A 17,545-nucleotide genomic window follows, 5' to 3' on the forward strand; every position below is an offset into this window, starting at 1 on the left:
AAAAAAATATAATTTGAGTTCCAAAACCTTTTCTTGATTTAGTTTGCATTATGAAGTGGGCAAAATCACTCTGCTAGCTTTGCAACGTTGAGGTTTTTGGCTGCTAGCAATATCCCAGGTGATCTGGTTCAGGTAGTAGCCAAGGTATGGCATGAGCTGTCAGGGGAGGGATGGGATGATCCCATCCATGGGAGAAGGCCTAGGATTGCAGCTGTTACATTAGGTACTTTAGGAAGCACACCCACCAGATTGTGTGCGTACTTTCTAGCAGGAATTGCAGATGTGTGGAAGTTTGCAGTCTCATTTGCTCCAAATGCAGTGGGTAATGCACCTTACTTTGCTGCAATTTAAGATACTAGGGACATACAAAGAAATCTCCTCTCAGTGGTCTCTGGCTCCTGCCCTGCTCTCTTGGTGTCCTAGCATCTGATATATTATGAGGAATGAATAGTCCAGTATGGGGTCGGAAGTTCGCAGGAGGTGGTTCAACAGCATAGTGGGATAAAACCCTGACTATGGTACAGGTGACCCATGTGACTGAGGCATCTCTCCATTGAATGAGTGAGCCAGTAAGGTGCAGGTAGAGAAGCCATGTGGTGAGGTCCAGTGAATAACAAAAAAAGTATAAAAAAAAAAAAAATTAAAGGAAAAAATGTAGGTCAGACCCACTTCCAGGGACTTGGTGTTGCTTACCATATTGTCAGGGAAGTGTTTTTTTTTTTAAAGCAGGCTTTGCCCCATAGCACCACCTGGGCATCCATGTACTGTGAGCTCAGGTTCATGTGCGAGACAGCCATTGCGGTTGTTCTCTATAGCCACTGGGTCATTGTCATGATACAGCAGTGGTGCACAGAGCAGCTCTTCCTAATGGGGAGCTACCACATAGAGAAACTGAACCACAGAATTTCCTGGCAGGTACAAATGTCTTGAAGAATTTGTGTTTTCTTCATTGACTGTAATCTTGCTGAGGCTATACTCTGGTGCTGGTCTCTTTGCCCCTCTCTCCCAGCCATACCTATTTCCTAGTTATGCACTGTTGAATATGAGTATTATGAAAACTCTGTATTTATTTAATAAGGAGTTTCTTGCATTTCTTTTTTTGATTTTTTTTTTTTTAGAAAACACCCCACTTGTCCCTTTGTGTTTCCCCTTGTAACTGAACACCTTTTCATCTTTCTTTCTTTCTGTCCCTTGTTTAAGCATTTAAAGTAGTTCAAGGTCACTTGCTGTGTCCTACCCAAGTTAGTAAGTTGTATGGCATTGAGTTTTAGAGCTGCTTTTTTTAGCTCTTCTGATGCACGCTCTTCTGATGCAAGTCCTGCACAGTGCAATTTGCCTGAGTCTAAACCACCTTCAATGCCTATTGTACTCGTGGCACCTGAAACTGGACACGTGTCTGGCAAATGGCACATTGTTGTGGTGTGTGTACAAATGACCCTACCTGTCCCTTTTAACTGATGCTACCCCTCTCTTTGCACTCTGATGTCAGTCTGACCTTAACATTTGATTTCTCACACGGCCTGGGTACCTTTTAACTTGCTTGTGTATTCCTACAACATGGTCTTTAGTGCTTATGAGGTGAGGTGAGGTGTGAAATCACTTTTCCATCTATATTGTCTTTTTGCATCTGCAGATCTGCAAAGTCTTTCTTGGACTTGTCACTCAGGAGATAACTCCCTTCTGACCCATGCCATTTTAAGATATACAGTATCTGCTGCTGATGCTGCAATGTTAAACAAAGAAAAGTTACACAAATTACTGCTTTAAGTTATCTTGATTTTAGCATAACATATTTTTTTCTCCACAGTTTGTCAGCATTAATCTTGGAATATCTGGCCATATACATCGTCTCATGGCAGGCTCCATGGCAGGTAAGTTGCCTTATTTAGTTACATAGGGTTGTGTTGTTATGCAGGCTTAAATAATAAATCATAAATGACCACACTTTTTTAGACACATTTGCTTGTCCCCGTTTGGTTATCTGTTTCCCTGTTCATTACAAATTGTTGTTAGTGTTCCTGCCTAAGTTATTTACCAGCCTCCTTTAGCATTTCTTCCTAAGCTGGTTACCAGCCATGTTTATAGAATAGCTGTTTATTGATAGCTGACTGGCTGTGTAGTCTCATAATTGATGTGAGAAGTTGTTAATAAGGATCATCATAGGCGGTTACTAGGCTAATGGCCCTGGGGCTCTTACAAGCCTAGCCAAGTTTATCCTCAAAAAGAAACCTCAGTCAGCACTTGTCGCCCCTGTCAATGAGGGACAAAGGTGGAACCCTTGGGACAAATTTGTGGTTTCCCATCCACTCATAAAATGTCATCGCTACCAATCCTTGAACCCAGGACCTGTGCACTAGAGTCCAAGCAACATACCACTACACCAAATGTCCTGCAAAGTCATCACTGCCAAGTCTCGAACCCAGGACCATGTGCACTACAGTCACAGCAACATACCACTACACCATAGGAGCTGTGTTTTGTGTACATGTCAGTCCTCCTGCTATTTTGCATACTGTGCAACACTGGTCTATTCACTGAGCTAGGCATAACCATTTGTGTCATCCCTCAAAATGAAGTAATTTTACTCCGTGTGTATTTCCACAGTCTGTCATTGTTAGGTTCATCTTCCTTCACAGGAGTGAATCGACAGCATTCATTTTTCCTAGAGTAGAGAACTTACACAGGCTTTAGCTCTTCCTGTTGCCATTAATATCCTGCACATCAACATTTTTCTCCAGATGTTCTTTTCTGTTCATTCATCTGCCAAGAGATTAATAGACCCAGGCTTTACACCTTTTGTTTTATTGCTGTGTACTTTTTTCTTGAATTCAGATACTTCCTTGTTTGGATCAACATAATTTTCAAATTGTCCACAGACTTTGATAAGCTTCAACTATGTACTTCTTTTTGCATTATTTTTGTTTGTAATGGTTGGTCTCCTTCCTTTAGGATGTTTACCCCTTTTTTATGTGCCTTATCACTTGCCATGTTACATTTTTTCACTTGAGCTAGTGTGAGGAATATTCCCTGTACTGAACTTGTGCTGTTTAGCTTTCAAGTTGCTGTTTAAGCTGGTTTGCCTTTGAATTTAGTATTTTTGGCTGTTTGTTGTACCCTGATACTATTTTAAAATGGAGAGGTCCATACGTTTTGAAAGGTATGAATTTTCTGCACATAAAACTCATCCTCAGGATATATGTATGCTGTATGTAATGTGCCCGGACCTCAGCACCTCAAAGCTGACAGTGACTCTGCGTATCTGATGGGACCAAAACAAGCTCCTCGGGGAAGAGCAAACCTGCCTGGTGGACAACTGCCATTAACAGGCTTTACAATAAGAGGAAGAAATTGCTGTCTAAGAGTATGAGGGAGCGAGCCCTAAACTGAAAACACTCCCACCTTAGCTTAAACAAGCAAATAAGACTTGTTGTGAAGCCCTCCAAAGCAAACTACAAATCCAGATTAGCTTCCTCAACTAAGGACAACCATAAGGTGTTCTTTAGTTACATCCATAACCTAAAAAGAAAGGCCCAGATTTGTGCTGAACTGATAGTTAATGATACCACATATACTGAGCCTGTGGACATAGCTAACCTTTTGGCTGACAGGTTCTGTGAAAACTTCACTCCCCTGTCCCCGCCACACATACCCCATGACATCCCTACCTTGTGTCTCTAAAGAGTAGATCATAAGTGCCCTCTCTAAAGCCAGAAACACAGCATCTGTGAGACCTGATAACATCCCAAGCTGTGTCCTACATGAGCTGCAACAAGAATTAACAGCACCACTGGGTACTCCTTTCAGTCATAGTCTAAGCACCAGCTTTGTTCCAGCTGAATGGAAAACAGCCACCGTTATTCCATTACACAAAGGTGGCGCTTCCACTGACCCTGGGAACTATAGGCCTTTTAGCCTGACTAGCCTTATCTGCAAGGCCATGGAGTGAGTCATCATGGACCTTATCAACAATGACATAGGTAATCTCCAAACACTTGACCATACTCAGTTTGGATTTGTCAGAGGGAGATTCTGCCTGTTAAACCTGGTGGACTTCTTTGAAACAGTCACCAAAGCCCTGGACAAGGGGAAATCTGTGCATACAGCCTACCTAGACCTAGCCAAGGCTTTTGACACTGTCCCCCACTTAGGTTTCATTGACAAACTTACCTGGCTGTGTCAATCTTTATATTGTTAGATGGGTCACTAACTGGCTCACTGCCATTTTCCTTTGGGGAAAATGGAATCCTACTAATTATCACATTGTGTGATTAGTAAGTTGTTATCAATCAGTCGTGAGGGACTTGGGCACCCAGGTTGATAGCAACCTGACTTTTGACCACCACTTTGCCTCTGTTGTACAGAAGGCTTTCTACATGGTCCACCTCATAAATAAGGGTATTTCATTCAGGAACAAGGAGGCCATAACATCCCTGTACTCCTCCCTTATCAGACCCATTATAGAGTATACTGCTCCCTTTTGCATGTAACTTGCCAAGCACATGCAGCAGCTGGAGGGACCACAGAGGTTCCTGACCAGGAAAATCCAGGGTCTCTAATGCCTGTCCTATACAGATAGGCTAAAATTCCTGTCCCTCTACTCAGTGTCGTACAGACTGCTCAAACATGACCTGTGTCTGGCATACAAGGCCATCTCAGACCCAGTTTTTATGGCATCTCTGTATATCCTTAAGTCAAACTTCAATTGCACAACCTGCACGCAAGACCTTAACCTGGTCTGTGACATTAACAGAACTTATTGGTGGGATAGCTTTGTGTCCCAAAGACTCCCCCATCTGTGGAATAGACTCCCTCTCCATGACAAGCAGAGTACCTCTCTAGCCCTGATTAAGAGGAACCTGGATGAGAAATAGAAAATACACCCCTGGGAATCCCACCTGTGTCCCTGCTGGACAGGGGGAAACAGGTGCCGACTTTGAGGGAACATGGGCAAAATTCTTGGCTAGGCTTATAAGGACCTCTGGGCCAATAGCCCAGTATCATCCTATGAACTGATAGAACACACAGTCAAAAAAGTGAATCCACCTCTAACAACACACCTGTAACCAGTGGTGTTCCACAGGGATCAGTCCTGGGACCGCTACTGTTTAGAATCTATTTCTCCGAAGTACAACCAGAAACTAAAAGTATGTGTCTGACAAAGTTTGCTGATGACTGCAAATTGACAGCAGTCATAGAATCTCCAAATGATGTCAACATCCTACAATAGGGTCTTACACAAACGAATGATGCCAAAGTCATAGCTTTAAACTCAATGCAAAAAATGTTATCATCCCTTTTGGTAGGAGTGATGTTCCTGCTAACTACCACATCAGTAGCAACACCGTAAGTATGCACTCACTGGTGAGAGACCTGGGCACACAGGTCGACAACAACCTTACCTTTGATCACCATGTCTCCACAGTGGTAAGAAGGGCATTCTATACCGTATTGCTAATCTTCAGAAAAAAATAAGTTATAACCTCCCTGTACTCTTCCCTCATCAGGCCAATAATTGAGTATAATGCCCCTTTTGATATGTACCTTCCCAAGCACCTGCAGCAATTGGAGAGATCACAAAGGTTCCTCACAAGGAAAATTCAAGGTTTTCAGCATCTGTCCTATGTGGATCATCTGAAGTCACTTTCACTTAATTCTGTTTCATACCATCTACTGGCAGGCGATCTCTACCTTGCATATAAGATAATCCCTGACCCTGCTTTATTGGAAATGCTGTATATCCGCAAGTCAAATGATACACTGATAAATCCAACAAGAAAAAAGCCAAAACCACGAAGAAATAAAGCTCAGCAACACAGGACCCAGAAGCAATATCAAAAACAAAGCGACTGACTGCTTTAAAATACGAACACTGTTCGGTCTTGTTTAAAACTTTTAATGTAACAGTAAAAGACAATTTAACCAAACGCTTTCGCTCGGATAAATCCGAGCTTTATCAAGGAAAGAATGAGTCTGTGATTTAGACCATTAAATACATTTCCCAGTTAGGTCACATGACTCTTTAAACAGTTATCTCCTTAATAAACTGATAAAAGAAAAAATGTAAACATCAGTTAATTTTAAAAATGTAACCCTTGTACTGGTTTACAACTTCTTACAAATATCTTTATAAAACATATCTAAAACATGTGAACCATGCTTGTATAAGGATTTAAAAATAATAATAAAAACTGTATATGCATAGAAATTCTTATGAAAATTCCTATGAAAAAATAATTATTTATGTTATTAGTATCCCAATAAAATAAACCAATCTAAAATATGACATGGTTACCCATAACTTCGTATGTAGTAAACCTATTTCCTTGATAATTAGATGGCTGTCCACCAAAAAAAATACCAGGAAATAAAAATTACTTGGTGGTAGTATGATGAACAATCTACTTTCATTAAAACCTAAAGGAGAGCATGCCTCAATTTTAAAACACTATTGATGTTGAGGCTGTCGTTCAAGCCGGAAACCTGGTGGAGTCCAGCTTGAGTTGCCAAAATAATTCCCGGTATTCCAACCTGGTTTCCCAACTACCCCCACGGACATCATGTGTTGTGTTCTAGTACTACAAATTTTATAAGCATATCTTTGCAGACCAGAGAGTGTTTATAAAAGGCATTACTCTCCTTACAATTAATAATATCGTTGAAGTATTCGTATACCCTTCTCCTAAAAACTCTCTCCGTCTTGCCTACATAAAAACTATGGCAAGCCATACAACACCCAAGGTATACCACTTCTTTCACCCCACAATTAAAATATCTCATAGAGGTGTATCTAAACTTCCTAGAAGGGAGGTATAAAGCACTTTGGTTTAACATGGCATGACATTGCTTACAATTCCCACATGGATATGTACCAAATTTTCTCTTAATAGTGTCCATTTTAACCTTCTGCTTAACTTCTAAAAGTTCTTTCAGGTTCATATCCCTTTTTCTAACAAAGTGTGGGAATGGTGGAATGTAGACTTTAATGTCGTCCTGTAACCTAAGAACAGGCCAGTATTTGTGAATAATTTGTTCAGTTTTGTCCGAGTTTGTAGGAAAAAGTGTGTATAAAGCTGTTTTTTACTTGGGAGATGTCAGCTTGTTGGTTATGGTCTAACCCAGTTAATCCAACACCTAATAAAGGGGGGTATTTGATTTCTCTATTCTGAATCACTTCCAGTGCCACACTCTCAATAAGGCTTTCAGGATGCTCCTTTTCTATAAAGAGTTTCTTCAAAATCCTAATTTCTTCTTTAAAAATGTCTAAAGTACTAGACATTCTTGAAGCCCGGATTAATTGTCCTTTTACTATCCCCTTCTTTTGATAGAAGGGGGTGCCCACTATGGTAATTAAGGTAAGCATTTGAGAAAGAACTTTTCCTGTGTATTTTTGACTGAAAACATTGGTTGACATTATCTTTAATTAGGGTAACATCCAAATAATGTAGCCTGTTCATTATCAATCTTATAGGTAAATTTCAAAAATGGTGTTGTGTTATTAATGTAACCTAAAAAGTCTAATAGGCTCTTTTCGTCCCCCTTCCATAAAATACAAATGTCATACAAAAATCTTCGATAGTATGTTATGTCTTGATACCATACACTTGTAAAAACAAAGTTCTTTTCCCAATAATATAGCACTAGATTGGCATAAAGGGAGGCGCAAGAAGCCCCCATTGCCACCCCCTTTTTCTGGTGGTAAAATTCGCCATTAAAGTGCATAAAATTATTTTCAAGTACCAACTCCATAAATTCTAAAATGAGATTCATTGTTTTAGAACTCAACCCTGTTTCAGTACTTAAAAAGTGCCCAAACCACTCTAAGCCTGTTTGATGTGGAATGCTCGGAAAAAGGTCCCTGACATCTACTGTTACCATAAATATCTTGGGATGAAATAAGGCTTGGTCAGTCCCTTTCAGGAAGTCCCAAGAATCCTTGCAAATGTGTCTTATTTGGGCTATTTTTTGTTTCAAAGAAAAATCAATAAATTTTGCTAAAGGTTCCATGACACTTTCCGCCCTAGAAACAATTGGTCTAAATTTGAGGGGGTCTATTGACTTATGTGTCTTGGGAATCCCGAATATTTGAGCAATCTTGGGCCTTTTAACATTCAAATAGTTATAAAGCTGTTTGTTAATCACATTTTGTAACAAATGATCTTGTAACTGATAGTTTGTTTTAGCATAAGATATGTGAATCTCATTCTTTGAAACTAATTCGTACTGTTCAGGGTCCTGTGACATGTTATGAATGTGTGATTCATAATCTAGTGTGTACATCAGGACTGCTCCCCCTCCTTTATCCGGCTTCATAACCCTACATCCCTCTTTTCTCAAATATTCAAGGAGTGCCTATTGGCCTTCAGATATATTGTTGGGTAGCTTAGTGTAAGTTTGTTGTTCCAGCTTCCTAATGTCATTCTCCACTAGCTCCTCAAATATTTTCAAGGAGGGATAGGTAGGAGGGTTAAAGGTTCTCTTCCTAGTAAGACCTTTAAAAGAAATCTCCTGGCCTTTAAAAAACAAACTTAGATTCAAATGTCTCAAGAACAATTTCAAATCTATTAATGTATTAACCACAAAGGAAGACCTTAAAGGAACAAAATGAAAACCCTTAGAAAATAGATCGAAATGGTTTTCAGTAAGTTCAAGGTCAGTGTAATTGAAAATAGTAAAATTGTTCCTTCTAAATATTATTTGTCTTTCATTGGGCTGGTCTATGTCAGTAGCAATATTTACCCTTAATGATTCGTTCAATTCGGGTGATGGTTCCAGCTGTTTTGCTGGTACCTGCGTTCCTTCCCTCTCATGGGAGGAAACTGAAAATCCTGTACCGAAGGTTTCCTATTTTTTTCAGCAATCCTTTCACTCACCCGAATTGAACGAATCATTAAGGGTAAATATTGCTACTGACATAGACCAGCCCAATGAAAGACAAATAATATTTAGAAGGAACAATTTTACTATTTTCAATTACACTGACCTTGAACTTACTGAAAACCATTTCAATCTATTTTCTAAGGGTTTTCATTTTGTTCCTTTAAGGTCTTCCTTTGTGGTTAATACACTAATAGATTTAAAATTGTTCTTGAGACATTTGAATCTAAGTTTGTTTTTTAAAGGCCAGGAGATTTCTTTTAAAGGTCTTACTAGGAAGAGTACCTTTAACCCTCCTACCCACCCCTCCTTGAAAATATTTGAGGAGCTAGTGGAGAATGACATTAGGAAGCTGGAACAACAAACTTACACTAAGCTACCCAACAATATATCTGAAGGCCAATTGGCACTCCTTGGATATTTGAGAAAAGAGGGATGTAGGGTTATGAAGCCGGATAAAAGGAGGGGGAGCAGTCCTGATGTACACACTAGATTATTAATCACACATTCATAACATGTTACAGGACCCTGAACCGTACAAATTAGTTTCAAAGAATGAGATTCACATATCTTATGCTAAAATAAACTATCAGTTACAAGATCATTTGTTACAAAATGTGATTAACAAACAGCTTTATAACTATTTGAATTTTAAAAGGCCCAAGATTGCTCAAATATTCGGGATTCCCAAGACACATAAGTCAATAGACCCCCCCCCCTCAAATTTAGACCAATTGTTTCTGGGGCGGGAAGTGTCACGGAACCTTTAGCAAAATTCATTGATTTTTCTTTGAAACAACAAATAGCCCAAATAAGACACATTTGCAAGGATTCTTGAGACTTCCTGAAAGGGATTGACCAAGCCTTATTTCATCCCAAGATATTTATGGTAACAGTAGATGTCACTGACCTTTTTCCGAGCATTCCACATCAAACAGGCTTAGAGTGGTTTGGGCACTTTTTAAGTACTGAAACAGGGTTGAGTTGTAAAACATCGAATCTCATTTTAGAATTTATGGAGTTGGTACTTGAAAATAATTTTATGCACTTTAATGGCGTATTGTACCGCCAGAAAAAGGGAGTGGCAATGGGGGCTTCTTGCGCCTCCCTTTATGCCAATCTAGTGCTATATTATTGGGAAAAGAACTTTGTTTTTACAGGTGTATGTTATCAAGACATAACATACTATCAAAGATTTTTGGATGACATTTGTATTTTATGGAAGGGGGACGAAAAGAGCCTATTAGACTTTTTAGGTTACATTAATAACACAACACCATTTTTGAAATTTGCCTATAAGATTGATAATGAACAGGCTACATTATTTGGATGTTACCCTAATTAAAGATAATGTCAACCAATGTTTTCAGTCAAAAATACACAGGAAAAGTTCTTTCTCAAATGCTTACCTTAATTACCACAGTGGGCACCCCTTCTATCAAAAGAAGGGGATAGTAAAAGGACAATTAATCCGGGCTTCAAGAATGTCTAGTACTTTAGACATTGTTAAAGAAGAAATTAGGATTTTTGAAGAAACCCTTTATTAGAAAAGGAGTATCCTGAAAGCCTTATTGAGAGTGTGGCACTGGAAGTGATTCAGAATAGAGAAATCAAATACCCCCCTTTATTAGGTATTGGATTAACTGGGTTACACCATAACCAACAAGTTGACATCTCCCAAGTAAAAAACAGCTTTATACACACTTTTTCTACTAACTCGGACAAAATTGAACAAATTATTCACAAATACTGGCCTGTTCTTAGGTTACAGGACGACATTAAAGCCTACATTCCACCATTTCCACACTTTGTTAGAAAAAGGGATATGAACCTGAAAGAACTTTTAGAAGTTAAGCAGAAGGTTAAAATGGACACTATTAAGAGAAAATTTGGTACATATCCATGTGGGAATTGTAAGCAATGTCATGCCATGTTAAACCAAAGTGCTTTATACCTCCCTTCTAGGAAGTTTAGATACAGCTCTATGAGATATTTTAATTGTGGGGTGAAAGGAGTGGTATACCTTGGGTGTTGTATGGCTTGCCATAGTTTTTATGTAGGCGAGACGGAGAGAGTTTTTAGGAGAAGGGTATACGAACACTTCAACGATATTATTAATTATAAGGAGAGTAATGCCTTTTATAAACACACTCTGGTCTGCAAAGATATGCTTATAAAATTTGTAGTACTAGAACAAATAACACCTGATGTCCATGGGGGTAGTTGGGAAACCAGGTTGGAATACCGGGAGTTATTTTGGCAACTCAAGCTGGACTCCACCAGGTTTCCCGGCTTGAACAACAGCCTCAACATCAATAGTGTTTTAAAATTGAGGCATGCTCACCTTTAGGTTTTAATGAAAGTAGATTGTTCATCATACTACCACCAAGTAATTTTTATTTCCTGGTATTTTTTTGGTGGACAGCCATCTAGTTATCAAGGAAATAGGTTTACTACATACTAAGTTATGGGTAACCATGTCATATTTTAGATTGGTTTATTTTATTGGGATACTAATAACATAAATAATTATTTTTTTCATAGAAATTTTCATAAGAATTTCTATGCATATACAGTTTTTATTATTATTTTTTTAAATCCTTATACAAGCATGGTTCACATGTTTTAGATATGTTTTATATAGATATTTGTAAGAAGTTGTAAACTAGTACAAGTGTTACATTTTTAAAATTAACTGATGTTTACATTTTTTCTTTTATCAGTTTATTAAGGAGATAACTGTTTAAAGAGTCATGTGACTTAATTGAGAAATGTATTTAATGGTCTAAATCACAGACTCATTCTTTCCTTGATAAAGCTCGGATTTATTCAAATGATACACTGGTTACTTGCTCTAAAGACTTAAACCCGGTATGTGAAATTAATAGAGCCTGTTGGAGGGACAGATATGTCTCCCAGAGGTTACCACACCTTTGGAACTTCATGTTAAACAGAGCATATCATTGGCCCCCTTCAAATGCAGTCTGGAAGACTGGATAGGTAACTGTAAATTCACCCCGGTGGTTCCACCTGTGTCCCTCTTGGACGGGCAATAGGTGCTGATCGTGGAAATAAGGGTAGAACTTAGCTAGGCTTGTAAGGGCCCTTGGGCTATTAGCCTACTAACTTCCTATGATCCTATGAGATGTGTAAGAATTTAGACAGCAGAATGGTAGTTGACCATAAGAGTAAACTGCTTCTTGAAGGGTTGTTGCTCAAAGAGGTTCTGGAGTAGTTGGATCCTTCCACCTCTTCAAAGCTCTGAGAAGTCTATTGGGTAGACTTCATATTCCTAAGCCGAGGATCAGAGACAGCCCTTTAGGCACAGACTGTTTAAAAAAATGTCCCCCTTCACCTCCCCCAAGGTTCCTAGGCAGGATGAGATGGACTAGGTTTCCAATTCTGGTATGTTTAGGCTACTCATCATCATTGTGGAGGGCAGCCTTCAAAGATCTGTCAGAAGGGGCAGCATTTAATTCCTTTCCAAAGTGGATCCTCAACCCCAGCTTGTACCTACAGACCTTTGCATGCCAGTTCTGATTACTTTGTTCCTTTCCATGAGTAATTTTCTGTTGTCATTGACTCTGTGAATCTGTTGAAGGCTGTGATTCAAGTACAGGTTGAGATGGGTCTCGTCTCTTCTGCCTTTGGTTACAGGGCAGAATAGGATGTTTCTTTGCCTACCTTAAAGTTGCTTCGCCACTGATTCTCTGGCATCACAGTTGATTTCTTTTGTAGAATTTCCTAGGTGAAACATTTAGGCCTTTGAGCCATTAGTCCAGAAAGCCTTGGTGTCATTGTTGGCACTACAGAATGTCTTTCATTAGGGGTCGGTGTTGCCTTTCTTGATATTGAAGCCGATGGGGTTGGCTGTGATTCCTTCAGCACCAGTGTCCATGGTGCTGACTAGGATGTCATTGGTGTCCTCAGTATGAACTGTTGCAGCCTTGCTGCATAGGTTTCCTTGGTACCTGCTACACTACCTGCCTTATCTCAATATCAACCTATTCCAGCATCTGAGCCTTCATGAGTACTGTTCCACCAGAGTAGAGGATGTGAGGACCAACAGTGGAGCATTGTGAGGGAGTCTGTGCATGACATTTTTTTTCAGCTTCCTTGGAGCATTCTCACCAAGGAGTCATGATGAGAGCTCCTGCAAGGAGGAGAAGCTTGGCTCCCTTTATTGTCGATGGTAACAGACAGTGGAAATGAGTGTGCTCCTGTGGTCTCCCACAGATGACTGCAGGTTCAGGGAGATCTTGTAGATGACAAAGGATAAGTTGGGGGTTGGCCTGTGCTCTACCCTAAAAAGGTTGTGCATGGGACCTTAAGATCTTTTTCTTCTTCCTGGGTAGTTCTCCCTGCAGACAAAATGGTGGGTATCATCTCCAGTGATCCATGGAAGAAACCCAGTGTCATGGCACCTGTGGGTAGCAGAGTAAAAAGGATCATCTGGCCTCCTAAGGATTGGAATTTTTGGGTTCAGAATCAACTTATGGACTGTTAATCACTGTTGGTCCTGAAGAAAGCTGCAGTACCACACCGCCAGTAGTCCATTTTACAGAGGTGGATCCCCGAACATTAGATTGCTTTGGGAAGTAGATATACTTGTCTTTAACCATTTTTTTCTCAAGGCAGTTAGCTGTAATTCCTTTAGGATATAGAGCATGACTTGGCACAAACTCTGAGAATGATATCTTACAGTGAACTATGCACCAAGCACTTGTACTCAGGCTACACTGCCTACAGTATCTAATCTGTGTGTTTGACCCACAATACAGCAGACACTGGAGTTGTGCTTGGATTCACTTTACGGACTTAACTGAGAGAATTATGGCGGGGTTCCTTCACTGCCACCAATCTTTCCAGGCCACATGTTAAGGACAACCTGGAGAATCAGTCAGAGGGAGACATTCACAGCTGTTATTATTAAGTTTGGATCTCCAGAATGTTCTTTTTCATGTATGCAAAAGAGTCTGTGTCTGTTCTAATACCTCATGGCCAACAACAGCAAAGATTTTCAGTCTATGAAGAATCGGTGCACTTGGTGGTGATGGTTTCTGATGTGGATGCTGACTAAATGGTGAGAATTCTCTGCCTAGCTACGGTTTTCCTGGTCACCATTCAAGGGGTCAGCAGTAGAATCCCTGAGAGCTTGTCTGACTGCTCTTCTCTAGCAGCAGTTGAGGTTCATTTTCTCCTCCCTCTTGTCAGCATATATGGCCATCACATATAGCAAATGGTTTCTGAACATAGTGTTGAAAGGTTACAGAATACCATCTCTCTCAACCCCCCCCATCCACACACCCTTTCCCTACCCAACTTTGCACTCCAGAAGTAGGTAGCTGGGTAGCAAAAGTACAGGTGCTGGATGTTCTCCCCCCAAAAAAAAAAAAAAAAAAAAAAAAAAAAAACCATCCATGAGTTCTGGCTTCTACTGCAGACTGTTTGACTGTTTTTAGTGCCCATAAAGTTGAAGGCCTTCTGGTTGATTCTGTATTTAAGCAGCCTCAGCTATTTCATACCACGGCAAATGTTGCAGGTGGTAGCAGTTTAGTCATTTCTCCCTTATTTGTCAACAGGAGCTTGGAAGGGTTACATGGACTGCGAAGACACCTATCTGCACATAAAGATTGCACAGGAGTCAGGGATGTTTATAAAGCTCTGTATAAAAGTTAGTCAGTTTCAGTTTGGGGCCCATAGAGTCACGTGCGTCCTCAGAGTGTTTATGATGTGCATGGTGGTGTTTGCAGTGAGCCATTTGCTGCAGGATGTAGAGGTCTTTCTCTGCCCAGGTGATGGGGACTTAATTATGCTGATGTTCGAGGAACTGATTTCTGCTTGGAATACTGTACTTATCTAGTCCTTAGGCAACATGATGAGCACCACAAAGTCTCAGATGCAACTGTTACATGCCTTCACCTTTGTAAGTTGCCCACTAGACACCCTTATTTGCAGTATCGGTCTCCCATTAGACAGAATCTTTCTAATTCAATACTTGGTATCTGTCTTTCAGAGCTATTTCTCTGTCACCAGAGACATATTATAATATGTTATATCTCATGGTTGTCACAGTTTGGCTGGTGCCATTTGCAGAGTTTCATACAAAGGTCCACTCACCTGGTAGCTGTAGTCATGGACACCTCAGCTTGGCTGAGGGGTGAGACACTGTCAGGCACATACAATCCATTGTATATAGTCACAACATGAGGACAGTTTGCACATCAGTATCCTGAAAATAAGGGCAGTTCTCCTTAATTCCGAGGCATTCCCCATGATGCATTTGCTGTACATTCCAGTAATATGGCAGTACTATGCTACTTCTTTGGGTGGGGGCCATTTCTACCAGTTAGGCTATAGGACTGGGCTGTGTCCTTTGGCTGCTTTCTACTATTTGATGTTAGGCTCGGCCACTGCTTTCAGATGCAAAATGGGGTCTCTTAGTAGACAGTGGTATGGAAGTTATTCTGTTTTTTGGGGGGCCCAGCAGCAGCCTGTTTGCTTTCCTGACCTGTGCTAAATGCAGTGACTTCTTTTACTCAATTCCCCTTCAGGGTAATGGCTCAAGAATGCTGTAGTCTGGGAGTGGCCTCCAGATGTCTTCATTGCCTTTCTCCCATTCCCTCTGATTACAAAATTCTTGTAGAAGGCAAACCAGAGCAAGTCCAAGGTCATAATTATAGCCCCAGTTTGGCCTCTTAAAGTGCGATTCTCTTTGCTGTGATCTCACCTTAGTGAGAAGCCTCTCAAATTGTGTCCCTTCAGAACCCTTTACGGACACTATTTCAACAAACCTCAACTGGATCTTCATACTCTCAAGTTAACTACTTGGTTTCTCTGCTTCCATTGATGGCTGGAGATGCAGCTTATTATCTACCAGAAGAACTTGGTGCATTTTTCAGTTTAGGCCACTGAGAAAGGTTTACACCCTTTTTCAACTCTTGATAATGCAGCCTTGAATTACCATGCACACATCTTTGACTCTTCTCTAAATTATGCTGCCATTAGAGTATAATTGTCTGTTGTTTTTAATTTTCAAGAAAGTTTTCAAAATACTTCCTTGGTTTTCTTGAAAGTGTGCAAGGCTTTTGCCATGGTTACTTTCTTGATTGGACTTCCATTTAGAGAGCCTGCTCCCACTTAGGCTTTATATTATCTTTTAGAGAAACAGACTGTCGATCCTTTTAAGTTTGCCTTCAAGACAAAATTGAAGCATCTTTCATGGAAAACTCTTGTCCTAGTCACTGTTACTCAAGACGGAAAATGTTCTGAGCTTCAGGGCTTGTGTGCAATGCCCCTGTATCTTCTGGCCTTTCACAGAAATACGGTAGTCTTGCAAATCACCCCAAATTATATGTGAAAGATTTTCGGAGACCCAAGTCTAAATCAAAGTATTAATATTCTAGTGTGTTGTCCAAATTGTTTGAATAAGAGATACTATTTGTTATAGTGTATGGATGTGTCTAGGCACTTGAGATTTTATTTAGACAAAAAGACATGTAGAAATGATTATCAACCATTTTTGCCCAATGTTCATAGTGAAATGGGCATGAAGGTTCCAAATGTTTGTCTGTCCAGGTGGCTTTTAGAGTGTATCAGACTATGTTATGACAAATTAACAAAGTATTGCTAGTTCAACGTAGAGCACGTTCTACAAGAGAGAGATGGTCATCTCACAGGTATTTTTAAGAGTATATCAAAAAAATAGAGACCAGCTACACAGCAGCAAAGGACTTTAATGAAATAAAAAGATAAGCGCTTTCATGCCCAAACTTGGTGCTTCAAGCACCAAGTTTGGGCATGAAAGCGCTTATCTTTTTACTTTTTTTTACTTTACTTTTTTTTTTGTGTGTAGTACTAGCAGCATCTGTAACTTTTGGTTCTTTTTGGGATTTATTTTTGAGTGCAGCTGTGACAAGGACTTCTCTGAATAACTTCACAAGGTACCATAAGCTGGATGTGCTGTCAAAGTCAAGTTCCTCCTCTGGGCTAGTGTAATTATTGGGATCTTTTAATGACCTTATCCTTTGGCTTGAAGAAGGTTACTCAGACCATGGCAAATTAAAAATCATGTATTTATCATAAAAATTGCAGCTACTGGCACATAACTTTGAATATTTTTCTGGGTAAGTCACCAGTCTCATAATTGTTTCAAAGTGTTGCATAGTACATGTGATAAATATTGTCCCAGAGTTATAAACATTATTTCCTGTAGATAAGTAAGTAGCCCTGCTAGCTCAGTTGGTAGAGCATGAAACTCTTCATCTCAGGGTTGTGGGTTTGAGTCTCACGTTGGTCATGTCCCTTTTATGTGGAAACCATCCACACTGAACAAAACTCAGAATTATCTCTCTAAGGGGCCCAGTGACTTAATGGATAAGGCATCAGCCTCCGGAGCTGGGGATTATGTCGGTGATTCTTTATGGGCGGAGTAGTGGTGTGGCGGTTAACATTGTCGCCTCACAGCAAGAGGCTCTCCAGTTCGATTCTCGGCTACATGTCCTCCCTACATTCATGTGGATTTCGTCCGGGTGCTCCGGTTTCCTCCCACATTCCAAAGACATGCATCTGGAGCATTTTTCCCCGGGCCTCTGCTGAAAGTAGGCTCTGTCCTAGGCGGACTTTCCTGGTCAACAAATGTTAAATAAATGGATAACATATTTGTATTGGT

General features: G+C 40.1%; 1 protein-coding gene across 2 annotated transcripts in view; it reads left to right on the forward strand.

The window, feature by feature from the left end:
* SLC25A16 (solute carrier family 25 member 16) overlaps positions 1-17,545 on the forward strand; it is a 1,052,007-nt gene that overhangs the window by 542,139 nt on the left and 492,323 nt on the right. For both annotated transcript variants that reach the window (XM_044055779.1, XM_044055780.1), the window contains one exon: positions 1,808-1,871. In XM_044055779.1, coding sequence (XP_043911714.1) covers positions 1,808-1,871 — 64 coding nt within the window. The remainder of the gene's footprint in view (positions 1-1,807; positions 1,872-17,545) is intronic.

This window comes from Protopterus annectens, chromosome 14.part0 (genome assembly GCF_019279795.1).
Source record: "Protopterus annectens isolate FY-2018-M chromosome 14.part0, PAN1.0, whole genome shotgun sequence".
NCBI lineage: Eukaryota > Metazoa > Chordata > Ceratodontiformes > Protopteridae > Protopterus > Protopterus annectens.